Source organism: Condylura cristata, unplaced genomic scaffold (genome assembly GCF_000260355.1).
Source record: "Condylura cristata isolate star-nosed mole 26May11 unplaced genomic scaffold, ConCri1.0 scaffold00005, whole genome shotgun sequence".
Lineage (NCBI taxonomy): Eukaryota > Metazoa > Chordata > Mammalia > Eulipotyphla > Talpidae > Condylura > Condylura cristata.
The window spans coordinates 32184229-32206481 of record NW_004567106.1 but is presented as its reverse complement, the minus strand read 5'-3'; the positions used below and the strand labels follow the sequence as shown (position 1 = coordinate 32206481).

The 22253-nt window shown below is 40.7% G+C and overlaps 1 protein-coding gene across 1 annotated transcript in view; it reads right to left on the bottom strand.

The window, feature by feature from the left end:
• The window catches only part of BMPER (BMP binding endothelial regulator), a 239854-nt gene that overhangs the window by 172162 nt on the left and 45439 nt on the right, over window positions 1-22253 (bottom strand). The window contains exons 4-6 of the mRNA XM_004676848.1: window positions 11635-11717; window positions 8173-8263; window positions 3843-3925 (exon numbers count right to left, since the gene is read on the bottom strand). Of these exons, the coding sequence (XP_004676905.1) occupies window positions 3843-3925; window positions 8173-8263; window positions 11635-11717 (257 nt within the window). The remainder of the gene's footprint in view (window positions 1-3842; window positions 3926-8172; window positions 8264-11634; window positions 11718-22253) is intronic.

Genomic DNA, 22253 nt, shown 5'->3' with positions numbered 1-22253 from the left:
TGCAATACATAAAGTGTAAGTGAGAGCAAAGGTGTTTATGGACTTCAGGACTTCTAAGAGCCAATAAAGTATAGCTCCTTCATCACAGACAGCCCATTAACAACCCATGTTTATTAGTAGAAATCCTCTGAACTTAACGTGCCTTTGTCAGCAAAAGTAATTGATGTTGGCCAGTTAATTTGGCTGTTGCAAACGAAGACTTGCCACTCTTACCAGTGGGCCCCATGGGCGACAGTGCCTCCAACTAGCGATTTCCAGGAGCACTGAGCCCATCCGGCTCTTAAAATAGTTTGGTATCAGGGACACAAGCTTCTCTCAGTGGCACCTTTGGCCCTTAGCCTCATAAGCCTGAAGGCCTGGGCTTTTAGAGAAATGCTTGTGTCCAAATTGCTATTTGCTCTGACTTCGGGAAGAATCACCTTTCTATTTTCAGATGAATCTAGGACTTACTTGCATTGAACACATGTTGTAGGAATGTACTCTGACAAGACTTGGAGTCGTGACCCCTGAAGGAATGCAAACTTTTACCACCTGATAAGTATTAGGACTTAGGAGTAGCAATTCTCCTGGTTCCCTTCTTTAAAAAATGGGGAATGAGGATGATACCACTGAACAATTGAGAGTAGAACACTGCTACTATTTTCTAGGTGACTCATGATGATATTCACACCTAAAAATAAGAGACGCTTTGCTTCTGGAGTGGATCAGAGCAGGAGGTTGTGAAATCCTCTCCAGATAACTTCAAATATTAACATGTTCTCAACTGTCTGGAATGCCATAGATATTATCCCGACCTAAAACAAGGATGTAAAATCATGTGTAAGGCATTTGTTTCATTGGCTAAGGAATCCGTCTCAATCAGAGCAAATGCCTTTCTGGTGGTCTGCCTCTGTCACCACGTCACTAAAACATGGTGAACAGATTCTCACAAATTCAGAGAGTGTAAATAAGGGGGGTTGGATATAAAATACAAACCAGACAGCATATGCAGTATTTATTTAAGAATGGACAGCTCAGATTGCTGGGCATTCACCCACTAGAGATGATAGCCACACAGGATACTTCACTCCACACAACTCCAGTGTTGGGTATCTAGCAATAGCTGCTCTTCTGGGCAAGAAGGGCTCACAGCTTTTAAAGGCAGAATTGTCACAATTTAGAAGTTATTCCTGGCCTTCAGAGTACTGCAGCACGAGGCAGCCATGGGAAGGAAGGAGAGCATCACTACATCACTGTGCTAAGCACCGAGGACAGATGATCAGGAACCAGAAGGGAACTTGGGGATGTTTCTCTGTGTACAGGCTGGACCACTGGGCCCCGAAAGCCCACAAGGGCCCCTCCCCTACTCCCAAGTCTAACTCACTGCAGCTAAGGAGACTCACTTCCCCGATGCGCACGAAATCTAACACAGAAAAGAGGAAAATAGACCAGTAACCTTGCTACAATGTTGTGTGTGTGTGTGTGTGTGTGCACGTGCACATGCAAGAGAGCACCTTCATGGTTGCTGTGTCTATGGTGAGAGAGAGAGAAAGCACCTCATGAATACAAATAAGAAAATCTTGGCTGTCCCTGCCCAGGGGAAGGGAGTAGTTAGAGAGTCACAGTGGGCTGAGGAGAGCTGATGCTGAAAAGCAAGGCATTCACCAGATGCAGAAGAACAAGAAAATTGCAGACCAGTCTAGGGGCATGAGCAAAGGACTGCAGGGAGAAAAATAATGAGTTCGGTAACAAGCTAGTGCTCCCATGGTCCAAAAGCACACGATGTCTAGGTCTAAGCACAAGACCGTCAGTTTATGTGTATGTACCACGCTCAACACACCTATGCTGCATGTGACTACCATGAGCTCCATCTACATCCTGTCAGCATACACAGACTTCCACCTGCCAGGACCTGCATTTCTTACTCTTCTACTGTGACCCCCTTTGTCACCTAAGTGGCAAAATAGTACCCAGTCAACACTCCCTGAGAATAGGTGGTTTTGTATCTTAGCTCTCTCACCACCTGGGTGGGCAATTTCGAGGCATCATTCTTTCACGGGCTTCCAGGACTTTGCCCACAAGAGGTAGCTCTGCTCAGGCACAAGCGTAGCTCCTCAATGACACCCCACAACTGGCGGTGCCCCCCGCCTCCTGCTCCTCTGCTACAGGTTTCACTATTCACCCCGTGGCTACCTGCCCTAGTGCTTTTCTCAGGGTCTAGTTCTGAAAAAATCCAAATTTACATATGCAAATGTATTTTTGTAGTTACATGAATAGTCAGTTCTGTAGCTTTCTGTGTGTGTGTGGTGGATCAAGAAGCTGCCCTCGCTGTCTTCCAAATTTCCTCCCCAAGAGAACTGACTTGTACAAGCTTATAGGAAAGAATTGGTTCAGGGACAGATTTATAATTTTTCTACCCAAATGCACTTTGTGTTCACACCATCTACCCAGGAAATGAGATTAATAAAAAATTATCAGAAAGTTTTGTAAGGACCAATATGGACGAAATGAAATTAAGAAATGGGCAGTGCTTAATGGCAAGCAGAAATCTTTTCCATAAAATATAAAACCGTAAAGCTATTGAATCGTAATGAGCAAAAGAGGAAGTTGAGTCTCAGTATGAAACATGTTCATCTTCATTAGGAAATTACTTTCGTGTTTTTCTACATGAGGTGTAATGACTTGTATTAGTGTATATATTTATACTGATTCTCTCCTTCTACCTATCCCTCACTCCCTTTCCTCCTCCCCATGCAAACGCCGTCATCCTGGGTCATGTATGCTTTAATCTAGATCCGTTAAGTTCTGGGCACATTTGCACTTGGAAGAAGGGGAGGGGTTTTAGAAGAGACATTCAGAGAAATGACTATGTAGACATGTAGAATAAATCCTGTGATTTATGATGAGCCACATATGATTCTACTTTGTTGAAATTAGGATGCTGGAGTTCCCCAGGTATGTTTTTTAATATTCTTGATGCACACTGTATGGTCTTTATTACAAAAGATTAAAACCTTAAAAATACACAGTTATACTAACTCCCTACTGTAAATAACTTGGAGCAGCTGGTTAAGATTAGACTCCCCATCATCACCATTACCACCAAGGAAGTTACTTCAAATTTATACTACATTAATAAAAATGATCCTTTTGAAATTATAACATATATCACGTTGTTTTTTGCATTCCTAAGCACTCTGAAAATATCCTTAGAAGGTGAACTACAAATCAACAATGCTTAGAAAGGCAAGTCAATGGTTTTGCCTCACTAATCCCTATTCCACACTGAATCCTTGGTTGAGGGGCCATTTCCTCCTTTTCATTCCCTCCACTATAATTGACCACCATCAGGTAAGTGTCTCTTACCCCACAGAATATTCAAGGTATTATCTCAGCTTCTTGTTTGCACTAAAGAATTCAGAAGTCTCAAAAAGACGCTTTTCCCCAAATAACAGAGAGTCCATGTCTACCCAAAGAAAAAAGCAGGAGGGAGAAAGCTAGTCTCTCTCCCTTATTCTGTAGACTGGTAATTCCCAGTCAAGAGCATTCTGTTCTCCCAGAGACATTTGACTGAATCTGCAGGCAACTTTGATTGTCACAACTGTAGGATGAGTCTCCTGGCATCTAGTGAACAGAGGCAGCGATGCGGTTAAACTTCCTACTTTCTGCACAGGACAATCCCCAGTCCAAAGAGTTCCCCAGCCCAAAAAGTCAAGAGTACTGCAGTTGATAACCCTGCTTTAGAATGATGAACTTTCCCCTTGGTTCCACAACAGGAAGGAGAGAAATATAAAATAAAGTCAGAGCTGCATTTGGTGAGTCCCAGCAGCCATTAACCCTTGCAGTATCCCCAGGGTACTTACAATGCAGGTACACTTGGTGCATCTGTTTCCTTCTGGCTGAAACTCCTCCCCTTCTCGATACTGCACACCCTCAAACACACAGCCTAGAAAGCAAAGAAGAGTTTAGAGCAGGACAGCAGTCTTCAGTCAACTTGACACTTTCCTTCTTCCCACTGCTCAACCATTTGTCACCTCCACCTCTACCTACCAGCATGTCCTTTTTAATAAGAAGACAAGATTGTTTTATTGTAGAAGAATAATGAATGCATGAATACAATATATTGATAGAAACCTGAGGATGTTAGAAATAATAAGCTGCTTAAAAGCCAGTTACCTGCAGGGAATAGCACCCTACAATGAGCCAGCCGTGCAATGTGAGCTCAGAAGGACCACCCCACCACTGTAAGGGGAGCAGAAGCAGCAACAGAAAGCCAAGCACATGACACAAACAGCTGATCCTTGGGGAGTACCAAGACCTGGTACTCCCCATAAGGCCATGATCTCACAATGAGCCTAAAAGTAGAGCCCCTTGCCAAGGGCCCCATAGATGAGGAATATGTGACTTGGCTAGTGGAAGGAACTCACCCAGCTGGGGGTGGGGGGAAGGCTTGGGACTGAAGCTCAACTGGGACCCACACTGTGCAGAGCCAAGAAGAAGGAGCAGGCAGGGAGCAGGAGGTGCCACACAGGTTTTCAATGTCACCCTATATGCTGTCAAAGGGGCTGTGCTCCCCACCACTCCAAGTTTGACTAAAAGCAGAAAACCAGCGGTACCTCTTATTCAGAAAGATGCTAATGACACCAACCTATTCTTAAGAAATCTAACAAGTGACACAGTGACTCCATGTCACATGGACCACAGTATGTCTGCCTAACAATGGCAAAGCCACTTTCTTCCAGACTGTCCTCATGAGAACTTTGCCAGAATAGATGAACTTGCTTTTCACCTAGTAGAAAGTTCTGGAAGTAGTGCTACCAATGACTGAAACTTAGCAGTGGGGGCTCTTGTGAAACACTGACTCACATCCCTGAGAGAAAGAGTTCAGGATGTGCCAACTTCAGTCATCAAAAGAGCACAGCAAACTTTTAGAGCAGATGGCTTCTGAGGAGGAGGAACTGGCGCTATCCATCATCAGCTGATCTAACCTCGAGACCTACTCATTCTATAGCTACCTGTGGAAAGCTATGGAGTCTGAAGTGGAATAGTCAAGTGAAATTATGGCTAAAAAAAATTGTCTCAGGAGTAAGACCTACTGATACCCATACCCAGAGCTAGCAAGTGTTGGTAAGCATGGGTCCTTCCCACTGGCTGTGTCTCTGCATTGTTAATAATGACCACTCATTTCATTCACTGGACACTTCCAGTAAAAGGTCTTTGATTCTTTTGTACATATTTTCACCACTACAGATTCCCAGGCAGATTAGCCACATTAACATTTGACTACTTAAATAAAGGAACTTTAAATGAAAATTCTATGCATCATAATTCACCATCCTTGAGCAAAGAGACAAAAAGGAAGGAGCAGACAACCAAGAATGCCCTAAAATCTGTTTCAGGATGAAACTGACCACAAACTGTTACATGTTTGTCATTATGCAGAATACCATTCCATGATCAATGACAGATGCCAGTCGTGAATTACCAAGGAGACAACCCCGAGGGTTCCCTTGACTATCCCTATCTAGACTTGCCTAAGGCCTCCCTAACAAGACAAAGTATAATGCATTCTGCATGTGGGCCATTCTGTGTCTTCTGATTTTCATCCCAAAGGTTGGCCTCTGAAATTAGGAGAGGAAAGTGAATTTATTTTTTAAAGATTTATTTATTTATGCAGACAAGAATTGGGGTACAGGCCAGAGATGCAGAGGGTGGAGGACAACAGAAGACAGGCAGAGAACAGACAGATAGACTGAAATACGCTGCTGAGGGGATCAGTGGGGGAGACAGGAGAGGTCTACCGTGCCTTGTGGCTCACCTCCCTGGCGGGGGATCTAACGCATGGTACAGTGGCTGTCTATAGCTTCATAATGCTCTGCGCTACTAGGGAGGACCCTAAAGTGGATTCTCTATAACAAAGCTTACCCAGGAGCATTTGAGGGGTTCTGTGTGACACTGGCAGGCCTGCTTCTGCAGATCTGCTTCCCAGGGCATCTGGAGCCAAGCAGCACAATTCACACAGTGTGCTTGTGTGCACATGAGGGCGGGCAGGTGCAAGGGGCTAGTGTAGCAAGGTGGTGAGGAAACCTAAGGGGCTGGAGCTCAACCCCGCATTTGTTCCTGAATCACTCATGGGCTGAGCAGGGACTTCTTTTCATTGGGTCTAGTTTCTCCCACATGAATGACAAGTACATTTGTCCCTCAGTGAATGGTCATGAGGAATTAGGTCAACAAAATGTACAATCATGAACTCATGGAGCAAATGTACAGTCATGAAGCTCTCCTTCCTGGGAACTCAACAACATGAAAGAAGCGATTGCTCAAAGAGGATAACTTTGACTGCTGAAATTCACTATCCTATTTAAATACTCACACTTTCAAAGGTAATCTAAAAATATGACTCTCTCTTAAGTGAGAAGTCAGCTAGGTGAGTTGCTTCTGTCTGTATCAATAAAGCAAATCTACTTAACACAATGGAATTCATAATTAAGACCTCCTGTGACTTTTTTTTTTCCAAAGATTTATTTATTTATGCATACAGAACTGGGGTATAGGCCAGAGGTGTGGCAGGTGAAAGGATTCACCAGAGACAGAGTGTGGAAAAGAACAGGCAGCTATACTGAAATACACTGCTGAGGGGAGCAGCGGGAGGATCAGGAGAGGTCTGCCCCTCCATGTGGGTCCCTGACTGGGGATTGAACTTGTGCTGCAGTGGCTTCTGAAGTTCATAGAATAGTGTTTAGCCTGTTGTACCACCAGGGAGAGCCCCTCCTGTGACTTTTAACTGTATTTGGTATAAATGATTTGCTCCATTATCAATCTCAAGCTTATGTACTCAAAATACCTGAGAAGCCTAGATCTTACCCTCAGAGAGTCTGATGGAATTATCCTGGTTGATAACCTGAGTCTCAAGATCTATTTTTTTAAAGTTTCCCAGGTAATGTTTTGTCATGCTTGAACAACCACTGAGCTAACTTGGTACAGCTTCTTTAGACTTAATTTAAGAGTATGGTTACCTGATGTAAAGCTTTTAATGTATTCAGAGGAGAAAAGAATTCTTTGAAACCCTGTCTAATAGATCTAAAGTAACTGCATTGTGAAAGGAATTCGTTTCAGTCAGCTTTGGGTCCTCAAGTAAGTTTATCCAATCATACGGGTGTCACAGAAATCCCAGTGTGAAAAGTAAGTGTGGCTAAGAGGGGACTGTCAGACTGTCCAGGAGAACTCAGGAAAGTTCGAAGTAATGGGAAGTGATTATCCTTATCATCCAAGGATGAGAAAAGACTGCACTTTGGAAGGGCCTCAGCCTGTGTGCAGTTCCAGGCGCCTGAGAAGGAACACATCATCTTTGCTGAGGGCCCCGGTGAGGTGCCTCAGCCATTTCCCAGGGAGGTTCACACAACGAAAGACCCTTTGGAGCTTAGCCTCAAAAGCAAAGAGTAGTAGTTGTGAGTATCACTTCAGCTCTGGTGAGGAAAAGCACTCAGAATAAAGCCCCAAACACAGAACATCTGGATAAGGCTATGGGCCAGGGGCTTAAGGGATCAGAAAGAATCTCTCGCCTCAAAATCCCCAAGCTCATACCTAAGGGCAAGAAAAGAGGCAGGAGGGCTTTGTAATCCTGTTCGGAAAAGTAAGAGGAAACACTCCAGCCACTAGAAAGGAAAGATCCCTTTGCTGTCAACTCGGCAGTGGGGCCCTCTAAAAAGACAGTGAGTCCAACTAGTTGCACCACACTGAAAATTGAGACCAACAAAACCCTAGGCGAAATTCACTCAGGGACACAGCTCTCAGTTTTCAGAAAACATCTGGTCACCTCATCACCAAGGCGAGTTCTGGCCAAGGTATTGCAATATGAAGCAGTAAAAAGACATTTCTAGAAGCAAGGGAAAACCACAGCCTTTCCTTCCAAAATAAGCATTACCTGTGGCCCTGCAGAGTGGAAAGCAGCCTCCCAAGCCTTGAGCCTCCCCATGCCAAGACCTACAGCACATTGCATTCATCCCGGGCACACCAGAGAGGCCAACCGGACATTTCTATGCAAAGGAGTTTTTACTCTAAACCCATTAGGTACACAGATGTAAAGTGAGAAAAATTCCAGTCAGAGGGGGAGGAAATCGTGCATCCTTGAGCGAACTCAGAAATTTCCACAGTATTGTGCTACACCGGGGAGCCTTGCAATCTTTCCCTTACCTGGACACGTGGGGCAACAGGATTCCAGATGCTTGGAAGGGTTTTTACAGTGAACGACACACCGTACCTCGGACTCTGTGACAACGCCTTCCTGAAAAACACAACCCACAAGTCAGTCAGCCTGGAATGCTGCTGAGGAGCGGTCTGCTTCTGGAAAGTAACCAAACTAGTAGGCGACGAGCCCGAATGAGAATGAGCAAGGCAGGGCTGGGGCCAGGTCTGGGGTCACCAGGGAGGCACCAGGAGGGCACGGAGGAGGGCGGAGCCCCCCATGAAGTCTTCAAACCCAGACTGAGAGTCCTGGCACCTGCTCTTCTCCCTGTCCCTGTTCTTTCTCTTTGGCTTAATTTCTTTCTTTTAAATCTAGTTTCTACCATCTTGTCGTAGTCAGTCAGCAGTGAACAACACCTAACTGTTCATTCAAGGTTGTCTTAACTGCATTTTCCATCATTGGTAGTACACATCAAACGATGAATTGTGAGGCACAGGACACAAATGTAAAATCCCAGACTGGCATCCGGAGACCTAAATCCTAACACCTTTCTAGAAACAAGCAGATCAGCTTTCCAATCTTAGAAATTTCATTCCTCCTCATATCAAGCTTGAATTCCAAGCCTCACATGAAAAGATTAGATACAACTATTTTAAAGTTTATATTACATATGTCAAGATAGAGCTGCTAAGTCTTAATAATTGCATCAAGTGACTCACTTGCAAACTCACCTTGGGACTGTAATATGTTTATATCAGTTGAAATTTTTTTTTTAATTTTTGGAGTTGGCCTTTGAGGATTTTTCTCCCTCTCCTCTCCCCATATTGTAAATAGATTTGTGCTTTTGTTTGTTTAACTTTGTTTGTATTCGGGGGAGAGGAAGCACAGGCCAAGAAATTATATAGTAATCTGATGACTATATAATTTTCTTCATCATGTCTGCTACCATACCACCTCAGTCCAACAAGAGTTATACTGCTAACTGACTTCATATCTATCAGGCCTCAGGCTTCCACAACCAAGGGAATTTAATGTGGTCTATATCACATTTGGGAAAGAAAAAAACCAACTATTGAAAGACCAGCAATATACAACATCAAAAAGGATCTGGGTTGAAGCAATACAAAAAGCTAAGGCCCCAGATCAATTTCCCTTAGTATCTGCAATCCAGATGGAGGATTCAGGGTAGTTCCCAGCATGAATTTCCTCTCTATGAACTTCAGATTTTCTTCTTCCAATAAGAAACTAAAAGCAGAAAATAAAGGTATTTTTTTTTTTACCATCAAAACTCCTTTGGTAGGAAAAATAAGCTATAATTCCATTCAAATCAAATCAACCAGATCATTAGGCAAACTTAACAGTTAATACCAGTGGCACCCAGTGCATGGCTACCAGAATGTACCAGAGTGATTTCTGTGGCAGCCTCTCTTACTGCTTTATAGCCCCATGAGACAGCACAATTCTTACTTTACAGGGGATGAAAGTGAGGTTCAGAGAGGTTAAGTAACATGTTACAGGAATGCTGAATCCATGTTTTTATTTACTACCCTGTACTTACTATTCTCTTATTGATCTTGTGCCCTGAAAAGAGAAGAGGTTGGACAGAGGGCTGCAGTTGCAACATACCGCACAGAGTCTTAAGGGAAGCCTTTCCTGACAGATAGAAGTAAGTGGTCATTTCCTGCTTTCATAGATGAGGTGTAACTCCCTAAAGAAGGGAGAAAGGAAGCAGGGATGGGAAGGCGCCAACTGGACAGAAGAACAATTGTGTAACTACCTGAACAGAGGTTCGCGCTTATGATGTTTCAATGACATGATAACTTTTCACTAGCCAGTAAGGCTCAGACAAAGTGTTAAAAGGGAGCAAAATCCAAAGGCAAAGTTCATCTTTGATAGGTAACATCCCCTTTTTGAGCTCCATTCTGCAATTCAGTGTTTCCTGAATCTCAGGAAAATATCTCAAGCTAGCAGCCAATAATAATTTCATATTCTTGCATCATTCTCTCTAGGTCTTGTTGAGTGGCCAGTGAGCACAGGTGACAGGAGTTCCCGGGCTGTCAGTGGATAATGGCTTACCGCATTACTCAGTCAACGAACTATTTCCTTCCAGGTAATAGTCTTCATTTAAGTTAAATAAAGTCTATCAAAGGCAGCCGAATCCCCCTCACCCCCCTCCCCACGAGTTCATGCAACCTGGACTTCTTCAAGATCTCTGACTGCATAAAAATGTTATACTACACTCCCAAAGGCAAGCGGTTGTCTTATTTAACCATATTGTCAAGAGTCCCTACTAAGAGAGGAAATTTCATTCATCAGGAAGCAGATTTCATTGGGTAGGTTAATGCAAATTTGAAAATGGATGTGAGCTTTTGATGTTATCAAAACTCACTGTTCTTTGCCCCATGAAACTGACTGATTGACTCTATAAGCCAGAGTAAATATATACTTATTATTCAGTGAATCTACTAATTTTATTTGTTCTACCTTCTGCTTATTTTCACAAATAATTTAGATTTACTACAGAAATACACTGAACATTTAGCTGAGTAATAACTGAAGATCTTGCAAGTGAACATGCCCACTCTGGACATAAAAGAAGAAATGACTACATAAAATTCAGAATCCAATAAACTAAATGTCAATAAGTTTGAGATAAATTCAGAAAGAAATACGTACTATTATACTAACTTTCATTTTCCTTTAATTGCAAATGCATGGCCTTGGACAGTGAGATGGGGCTGTAGGAAAATAATTTAGCAGCATTTTCTCTATAGACAAGAATTTTTAAATTATTTCAAAATAGAATGAGCATTTTTGAACACAGTATTTCTTTAGAAGAAAGACTTTGAAAATTTAGATATCTCACGTCCCTTTTGATAATAAAATGTTCTGTAGTGATTAGAGCCACATGGAATCAGTCAGTGCTCATTTCAGAATTCATTCAGCAAACACCAGCCAAGTGGGCTCTTTAGCAGCTGAACTGGTGGTTCTAACATTTGTCGTGTTGAAATCATTGAGATTACAGTGAACTAATTGCTTCAATTTAATACAGTTTACAGACTGGCTCCAGTTCAAAATGTTTCTAAATGAAAGAAGGAAAACATATATCCTCTCACAATACCTCTTTCTGCTAACAGGAATCCATGTTTTACTGAAGTTGACTTCACAGGAAAACATGAATTTTCCCCAAGGACATATGCATCTTCCCAGAAGTTTTCCAGGCACCATTTACCAATCACTAACAAGTCCACTCTGTGTTTCTAGAAGCAAGCCCTATACCATAGCTATCATCTGTCTTGTTGTGGTGAATGTTACAATAAATACCCCCAAATATATAGTTGCTTTTTCTTTTTTTCTCATTTTTGTTTTGCTTTTTTGTTTGTTTGTTTGTTTGTTTCATTCTGGGTTGTTTGAAAAGAGCTCCTGAGATGGATTGATTTTCCCTGGAAAGTACAACAGTTGGCTTTTACCTGACACTGGCGCAGGACACAGGGTTCTGCAGGACTCTGCCATTTGAAGGAGCTGTTATAAGTAGTCCCTTCATAGGTGCAACCTAAACAAGAAACACAGAGGCAGGGAGAAGGTCAAGAATAAGTGTGGGTTTCTTATATTTTAAGAGCAAAAGAAGTTCTGTCCTCTCAGCCTGGAATGGTGATGACAGAGACATTGGCCATGAGTCATTTGGTTTTTTTTCTCCAAAACACAACTAAGCATTCTAAGTGTCGCCTTAACTTCCACTTACATTAATCCTTTGGCCACTAACAAGATTAAGCTCACAGATTACATTTTCAATTGGAAAATGATGGATCAATGAATTCTTTTAGCCAAAATGAAGGATTTTGTATCTTTATATATGTTTAATGAAGTATGAGGACATCCCTGTGAAAAGAAATTTTATATGAGACTAAATAAGCTCAAAATTGCTGAATGTCAAAAGGAACATTTTCTGACATGATAGAAAACAAAAGCAAATATATATATATATATATATATATATAGTAATTATAGTAATTATTCGTAAAATTCTATACCCATCTAAGACTCTTGGCAAGCTACTGTCTTCACCAGATGAAACATCCCATGACTTGCCTCCCAGTTCAATGCTTTCATGTTTCACTTTAATTTTATTTTTATGTAATGTGCTAGATTAAGAAAATCTGAACTACTGTATGGATTATCACATATTATTTCACTGACCGAAACACGTGTCATGCCAAATCTTTGGCTAAAGTAGACAGCAAAGGCACCAGAGATTTTGTGAAGAGGAAATAAGGCAGATAGCTTGAGATTTTGTAGACAGAGCCAAAGAAATAATGATGCAAAGATTACAGCCCAGATTTTGATTCATTTTGTGCAAACAATATCCTCCACACATTTCTAAAAAGATAAGCCTCGCTATGGTTCTGATCATGGCCTAGTAGATGCTCAGAAGCCCAGCAGGCAAAGGGTTTTCCCAACAGTAGATCAGATGCTTTGGCTCAAGAGCACAAAGGATAGCAAGACACACAGAGTGTAATGAAGAAATAAAGTGGCTAGCTCTGTGTGCTTATGACTGATTTCTGACAAGCCAGTCAACCTTGATTTATAAGAGCTTTTCTTGCCCAAGATACAGACAGAAGACTCACCTCCTTCCCTAAATTCTTTTAGACACCGCTGTGGTGATTAAAAAAAAATAAATAAAAATAAAAAGCAAAACAAAAACCAGAAAATGCTTAACACAGACAATAATAAAGAACATAAGAACATTTTAAAAGACATTTTCATAAACTTGGGGGTCCTGATCTACATTCTCATTGAATTGTGAATGAAAAGAACTCACTAATACTCTTTTCTCTAGTTCCTACAAATTAAATTACTAAAATACACAGCTGATTGGAAACATATTAGGGAAATGCTTTCACTATATATTTTTTAATTTCCTTTGCATGAAGTGTTACGGAGATAAAATGTTCAACCACAGGGGACCTTAACGCACTACAAATACTTACGCCAAACCAAAAATGAATACAGTAAATTTTCAACAATGAAAACCAATATAAAACAATTTGGGCTAGCATAAATCTTGCGAACAAACGCACTTACAAGAGACGTGCCCCGTGCATGTCTGATCCACTAACACAGACTTACCCGGATAATAAATAACTTGTTCCGAGTGACAGAGGCGGGGAAATCAGAGGACCAAATCCAATTCATGTTAAGTCCAAGTAAATATGAAATGCCTGCCAAGTCTGCCAGCAGAGTTTCCAAATATGTTATATATTTTCATCCTCTGACTTAAGAAAACTGAAAGGGTGATTTTATGCTGCTAATAGAGCAGGCAAAGAGCTTGCCCTTTTAACTTTGGAAGAGGAAGAGCACTACAAAATCCACAGAGCCCAGGCTGGAAGACTGTTCCTAATAACCGCAGGTTGGGGTACAAAGGCTCCTACGAACCACACAGCACTCTCCGGATTATCACCCCATGTGGGATAAGAAGCATTGAAATAAATGACCCACAGGGCGGGGAACCCAGCAACGCTTTCTGTTTCAAATATGTACCTGTCATTCAGAAGGCTATATCTGCCACCATATCGCAACATAGGAAGATAAAGTTCAAAAAGATCAAAATATATATTTGATCTCTACTGCCCTTCCTTCCAGGTCAGTCTGCCACACCTGAGTCCATATAGTAAACTGGATGATTCTGAATGATGGAATAGACTCAAAAATACCCACGATCATCTCTTCAATCAGTGTGATCCACACACCTGTGATCACCTCTTGAGTAAGTATAATCCATACATTTCCTTCTTTTGCCTTCCTTTGACATATGGAGATTTCAGAACACCATTCACTTTAGTAGATTTCATATGGAAGAGATTCTTGGGTATAAGATCATTAAAGGCACTTCGTATTGCTCTTTGAGTCCATGTTCTAAGATAAAAATGTTCTCTTAATGCAATATATTATTACATTACTATCTATTTAAAGATTCATGTATATGAGAATCCAAAAGTACCTCATATTTATTTCATAATTACTTCTTTTTTTCTGTAAGGCAAACTTCTTTATAATAAATTCTACTTGTCATCAACATTATGTTGCTAATAAGACAGACAGGAAATATTAGCCCCTATTTTTTTTAAAGATTTATTTATTTATACATACAGAACTGGGGTACAGGCCAGAGGTGCAGGGGTGGTGAGAGGCTTCACCAGAGACAGAGTGGGGAGCAGAACAGGCAGATCGATGAAGTACTCTGCTGAGGGGAGCAACGGGCGGGTCAGGAGAGGTCTGCCACGCCATGTGGTCACCTCCGGGGCAGGCGGGAATCGAACTCATGCGGAAGTGGCTTTAGATTCTCAGTGCAGTGCTTTAACCCGCTGCGCCACCAGGGAGGGCCCAGCCCCTATTTTTATTGAAATCCCAAAAGAACTACTAAATATTTCTGACTGTTCAGAGTAGAAAGAGAGGCAAAGAAAATTTTTCCATCATACACAAAGGAAAGACTCTTCAAACTACCCGAGTGAAAGTCAGTTTACTTAATTTTCATTCTTCCAACCCAATGTAGAGTTATATATTGACATAATCATATGTAAACAGTTGTATAATTATATAATCACAAAATAAATAATAAAGTGTATAATAAATAATAAAATTCATAATCATAACCATACAATTACATAATAAAATAAATTTTGCAAAAATTCAATTTAAAAGAATAGGAAAATATAACTGATTTATTATTTTTTTTATTTTTATTTTTATTTCCATTGCTTCCCTTCTGTCCTGTATTTGACTCACTGTAGGCCAGCAACGCAGATGTCTGTGGGCCACTGGTGAGCAGCAGAGCAGGCTGCATTGCACTGCTGGCTGTGTCATAGGATCAGGAGAACACCCAAAGAAACAATCAAAACAATGTATCTCAGATGCCTAGAACGAGAAGCTAACTTACCCATAATATAATAGTTTGTCTCCTTCATTTATCCAATGAGAAAATCTGCACAGAAAATACAAAGTGGCTTGTTCAAAGAGAAAAGGCTTTAGGTGTGAAGTCAGTCCCAGGATCCAGGTGTTGCATGAAGTCTACATTTTCTCATCAGGTCTAAACTGGTAGTATTATTTGGACACTTTGTAATTCATAGTATCCTTTGCAGTGAGGGTTTAATAGCCCAGGGAAAAGGCCAGCACTGTCCTTATAAAATTAAGTGGTAGCAGATCCAGAAACTAAATGAAAGAGTGGGTGGGGGTCAGGGGGCAAGGCTGAGGAATGGTAAGGCAACCAGCAAAGCAGCCATTCCATTTTCTTTAAATAGTTTTAAATAAACTTTCTTCAAGGGAATTTATAAACATTCATTAGTTTCCTTGCGGTGATAAAAAGCTTTCGCGACTCCACAAGCTTCAGTGAATCCATCCCTACTGCCGCAGGAGGAAGTGATTATTTTCTGATAAAATCACGACAGTATATTTAAACCTGCAGCTCTCCACCTCAAGCAATTTTGCCTTCCCTATATCCCCCACCCAGGGGACTTTTGATAATGTTAAGATTTATTTTCAGGTGTCACAACTAGGGAGTAAGAGCGCTAGAAGTTTCTGGTGAGTAAAAGACAGGAACGGAACTCAACTTTCTACAATGCACAACAAAGAATCACAAACCCAGCTCATGATGTCAGACATAACATGCTCTGACCATCAAATATAGCTCAAAATCATTCTTCAGGGCCCTCCCTGGTGGCGCTGCGGGTTATATCACAGCTCTAAGAAGCTAAAACCACTTCAGCGTGAGTTCGATCCCTGCCCCAGAGGTGGCCGCGTGGCGGGTCAGACCTCTCCTGACCCGCCTGCTGCTCCCCTCGACAGTGTACTTCTTCGATCTGCCTGTTCTGCTCCCCAGCTCTCTCTCTAGTGAATCCTCTCACTGCCCCTGCACCTCTGGTCTGTACCCCACTTCTGTATTCATAAATAAATCAATCTTATTTTAAAAAATCATTCTTTACATGGAAAATAATACAAAACCAACCTAAACTAGCTATACTTTACTCTGTATGTATTTTGGAATTTTAAATATTTTCAGGGTAGGGAAGAACTTCAGAGTTCTTTGCCTGAAGTGTTATGGAGCATTATAAGTACTTTTTTTTAATGTACATGCTCTTGGTACAGAAGCTTGTCCTAGTCAACTCAGAAAACACGTGGCAACAGAAACAGGAAAAACACAAGTAAATTGAATCCACAATTAAGCAATAAAACTCATTTTTCTTATTAGTTTTGACCTTTTCCAGTGGCCACATTATCCCAAGGGAAAGAGAGTACCACACATTTTCATCATTCTGTTGCTAAAATAGCTGTTAAAAATCATCAGGAACATAAAAAATGGCACTGGCCTTCTAACAAGCCTTAGCGCCACTATTTTCACCTTCCTAGTCTTAATCCTTTCACTTTTCATGTTAACAGACAGCAGAAAACTGGATCCTATCATAACCAATAACTTAACTCCTGAGACCCACAGGCCTACAACATGGGCCCAACAACCTACCTTTCTAGTTCTTTTCCTTCATTCTCGGAACTCCATCTATGTCCCTGGGTTTAGCCACTACCCCAGTCACACAGAACTTGAATGCTCCTTAATGAAGTTCAAGTTTTTCAACCAAAGCTCTCCAGCTGCCCCATCCCCCATGCCTGAAACCCCACACCTCAGCTGCACACCTGCCTATTAAGTGCCCAAAGTGAGGAACACTTATTCTTTATCTTATGTCTCTGAGCAGGCTGACCTTGCTTTCTTTCTTCTACCCATCCTCCAAACCTTCTAGATGCTCTCTTCCAATGTTCTCTCCATTCCCTCCACTCCTGCCTCAACTAAGCTACTGGCTAATTTTCATTTGGATACTTACAACTGGCTCATTGACTCTCTCTTGACTGGAATCTTCCTGAGCAGCTACCAGTGTGTGCCCTTAAATCCAGGGCTTATTAAGCCACACTTGAACTCTGTCACTGACTCTGTCTTGACATGGCTGATATGTAGATGAATATCTACCCTCAACCCATTTTCTCCAGACCAATCAGATCAGTTGCTGTAAAGGAGAAATCTAATGTTAGCTAGGAAAGTAAGTCACTGATCTTATTATAAAACTCAGCCTTCTAGAAAATTCAGTTCTCAAACCTGGTCTTAGTCCACATACTCCCAAACTCCCCACACTGCAAATATATTGCACTTATAATTTCCCAAGCCAGGCTGGAAGATCTCAACCTTTGATTTTGTATATGCTGGTGTCTCCTTGAAAATCCCAGATCTTATCTATTCCCTCCATTTCTGCTGTCCTAACTATGTGACAAAAGGTACCCAGCTCTCCTTCCTTACCTTGGTAACTCCTTGCTCAAGATTAATTCAAGGTCAGTGCCTCGGGAAACCTTCATGGAAACTTCCCCACTGCAGCTGTCCTCCTGTGCCCTTTCCCCATGCACACGTGGTCATTCACATATAACTTTCCAGGTGCTTTACAGCATTTGTTTGTAGCAGGTACTTCATTAGTGTTTAGTTTCACTGGCAATAAATAGTGAACACAGATACACAACTATCCTGCAAGCCCCAGAATAAAAGCATAGGAAAAATGACATTTCCTGGACCTCCTGTCTTCTCTTGGCAGGTGGACCAGTCAATTCTCTATTACACCGCCAGAAACTACAAAGCTTTTCTGGAGCAACTTAGATATCAAAATCCATCTCTTCCTCCACATCCCCGAGGGACCAGGCAAGCCAGGATTGAGCACAGTGGAGGAAAGTCCTGGAGCAGCCTAACCCCGACCCAAACATAAGAAACATTAATACTGTCTCAGTACACTGTGCAAGTTTCACTGTAAGCTTATTTCCATGAGGATGCCATTTTATCTTCCAAAATACAATTTGGTTCTCCAAACTAATGGTTTATTCTAATCTTTTTTAAAGAAGGGGAGTCCACATGGAAACTGTCATATTCACTTAAAGTTGGTGGTCTTTGAAGTCAGGTCACACCACATGGTACAGGAAAGCCAAGCAGACAGGTCTGCCATTCTTTGTGCTTTCTGGGCCACCTGATAAGGCAGCCTTATCCCCTGGATTTGGTCAATGAGCCCCAAATTAGCACAGCCCAGTGCAATTTTTTTAATGAACCACTTTTTAGGCACTGTTCTCCAGGAACATATGGAAGTATAATCAAAAGGGAAAACTTAAAATCTGACCAGCCATTCTAGGGCTTAACTCGTGTCCTGAGGAGTTCATTTAAAGCAGACTTTTATTACTCTTCAAGGCCGTCCCTGCCATGGATCCTGCCGCCAATTTTGCTTATTTTTGGCTAATGGGAATTTTACAACCAAACTATTTCCTCAATCTCAAGAGAAAGAATCAGACCAATGAACTGAGGTTTTGTTTCCCAATTTGGAATTATGCTTGAATAATCATATATGTGTTTCAAATAATAATCAATAGAAAAAGAAGTGGTAGGAAGCTGTTTTATTTAATATCTCAATAGCTTTATGAATAAAGTCCCAAATACACAGAAAAATAAGGTGAGTACAGATGACCTGCAAATTCAACTTGCTTCCCCATAAAAAGGAACATAAAATTTCCAGGTGACTTACCTGGATTTCTAATCTATGTGTTTATCGAATACTGTAAATTGATGAAATTATGGCTTGTAGACTGGTCTCATAACTTTATGGTAGTATATAAAATGTCTGGCATTGATGTTTAGGTAATAAAATTGATTCTATGAGCCACAAATAAATTAAGCTTCCTTTCAATCAGCTATGCTTGCAAATATTTAACATAATTAATGCAATAAAGGAAATACACAATGCATTAGGAAGAAAAATGCTTGCAGTGATGTGTTTGTATGGGCCACATCACCCACCACTCCTGCATTTGATCTGCTCTTACTATAAACACTTCAGAATGTGCTCCTCCTTCTGAGCTGAATCAGCATTGCAGAGACAACCCTTTCCTGGACATCCTTTTGTCAAACTGCCAACACCGATTGCTTCTCAACAAGCAAAGGAGAAAAACACTGTGTTCATACTGAGCAAAAATGAAGACATAAAAGCAAAACTCTATCAGTGACTGTCCTGTGAAGTCATAAACCTGCTTTCTAATATGGGCAGGACAAAGTCCCTGGAGCCCATTTCCAAAGATAAGCTCCATAAAATATTTTGAGAAATATTCCATAAAAATTCTCTACCAGCAGAAAGGGAAAGAAGACAGGAAAACCATTCAAAGTAAAGCACTGTACTTCAAGATTTCACAGGTGACTTAATTTCATTCTCACAAAAAGTCACGACAGGACAGAAAACATTTTACCTCTAGTTTTATGAATAAGGAAACCAAGATTCAGAAAAGCTAAACTGCTTTGTCCCCATCCAAGAGCCACTCTTTCTCTCTGGATCAATGTTGCAGCCATGATCTCCTTCTCCACCAAGAAGGAGATCAGAAAGTGGTCACTTCCATAGTTAGAATGAAGTTACATGCAACACTTTAACATCCTTTTCCCATGAGTGGTGAAAACCAGTGTGTTATAGTAAAATGCAGGTTTTGTGCGTGAAGAGGCAAGACCTTATACAGTGAATGATGTTTCAACTCTGGTCTGAGACTTTTCATTTGACTACCAGTAATGCTCCGTGTTTGACATTATGAGGAAGCAAGTAACAAGGGATGAAAAGATCAAATTCAAATACCTAAGGTTTAATTTACCTATTCTTTCAAAGTAGGGACATATTTCACAGTTTGGGCTACACAGTAGCAACCTACAAAAATATAATTTATTTGGAGACAATACAACCACTAATAGTCTCATAGAATAAAGTGTGGCGGGGCCCTCCCTGTTAGCACTTGGGTTAAAGCACAGCACTAAGAAGCTCTCCACAGCCAAAGCAGCACAAGCTTGATCTCTGCCAGGGAGGTGACCCATATGGCAACAGACGTCTCCTGTCTTGCCCGCTGCTCCCCTCAACAGTGTATATCAGTTGATCTGCCTGTTCTGCTCCCCACTCTGTCTCTGGTGAATCCTCTCACCCTCTACACCTCTGGCCTTTACCCAAGTTCTTGTATGCATAAGTAAATAAATTTTTTTAAAAAAATGTAATGGCTACAGACAAAAAGGTCATGAATGGAAGCGTCAGTTTCCCCAAAGTGCTGTCAAAGACATCAGTGAAAAACTCTTTGATGAGAAGAAATCAGTCATATACAAAACACATTAATGCCATTCGTGTGATAAACATATTATACTTCTCAAACTTTAGAAAGCATAGCTGCAGATACAATTTCAGTATAAATTAAAGAGGATGTGTAGGACTCATCATGAAAAAAATTATGATAAATACCCCACTCCCTTTTACTTTTTATTTTTAAATAATTACAGAATCACACAAGGCACCTTCACACAGCCTCCCCAATGTTAAGAGAGGAAATTGATTTAGTACAATCCCTGAGTTTCACAGAAGAAACAAAAGGCCAGAAAGAAGTGACTTAACCAAGATCAAATAACTAGAAGAAGCAGAGTAGGAACTGATCCAACATCTAATTCCAAGACCAATGCCCTTTGACTTTATTCCTGAAATCACAAAGAATCTTTGTGACTAACATCCAGGCTATAGGTCCCAAGGCACAGATGTTCCTGGTCTGGATATTGAAATTATCACCCTGTTTTTTGCCTTGAGTACCTCAATGTGCCTTGCTTCTAGAGTTTTGAGTTAGTATTCCTACAATCACAAGCCATCAAAGTGGTCCGCCTAAAATATCAAAACCTCAAAATGCATTTCAAAATCTGAACTACTTGGCCTGTTCCAAATATGGTTAAGTAAATGCCCAATATCCTCATGTAGTCACAGGACTGCATCATGTGTTAAACATCAGCCAGTCCATGCCCAAGCATGTCTGAAGATAAGTATCTTGAGCCCTTTAACCAACGAGCTACTGGAAATATAATTAGGTAGCTCCATTGTAAATAAGCTCATCTGAGTGAATGAGACACTCAAATTCATGGGCATACCAATGTACTTTGCTCACCTTCATTATCTCATCAGTCCTGTTAAATGTCAACCTCTCCAGCAGAAAGATTTCTAAGGCTCAAGATGAGATACCATTCAAAAGGGAACCTTTAATACTTGATCTTTTAAAAACATTATCCTGACTCCTGAAGAAGACCCAAAAGAGTATTCTCTCTTCAAAATCAATAGTAATAGTTATAATTGCAGGATGATGATCATTCTTAAAATAATAAAAATGTATGTACATTGAGTATCTTGATAACTTAATATGTGTCACTTGCAGATTTTTTTTTCAATTTCAGCACTGCCAAACTTAAGCAATGAATAAAAGAGACCTTAAACCAAAGTTGGGAACTTGTGTGCCTAATCATTTGTTTTCTGTAACTTCTAATGACACATCCCAAGTTTCTACCTAGAATATCTAGTTTGATGCTTCTCAGTTTGATAACATTTGTGAAACACGAAGGGTAAGAGGAGATAAGAATGCTTTGAATCCCAGACTTCTAGAGTGATAAACATCCCTAGGATTTCAATCCTGCCATGAAATATAAGAAAATAGGGGGTAGGAAATCATCTTAACATGCAGAGCACTTTACTTTCCACAGTGCACAACTTACAAGCAGTCACAGAATACATGAAAGAGAAGCTGTGGAAAACTCAAAGTCAAATTAAAGGTGTGTTGTACATCATGTTATAAAAGGAAGTAGATAATATATCAAAATGAAGTCACTAGGAAATGTGAAGTCCTAATTGCATAATATCACTGGTAACTTTGTACAATACAATGAAAGATCTACTGAAAATTACATGTAGGTTATCACTAAGTCTATTTGTGCTGAAATGTACTGCAGTTACTACCATATAAAAATACACTCAAATGGTGGCAATTGGAAGAATTCTTTTTAGAATTCTGTGAAAAAAACAGTAGTATATCAGGAGTCTGGGACTGGTTAAGAGACTTTCAGTCAATTTTTCATTCCTATTTATCCATTCTCAGTGCCATCCTATAATTTTTACTCAACTCTTTTTAAGCCCTGCTGAACTTCTAAAAGGACTTACGATGTGTTAAGATGCGTATAACTCAATAGTAATACAGCAAA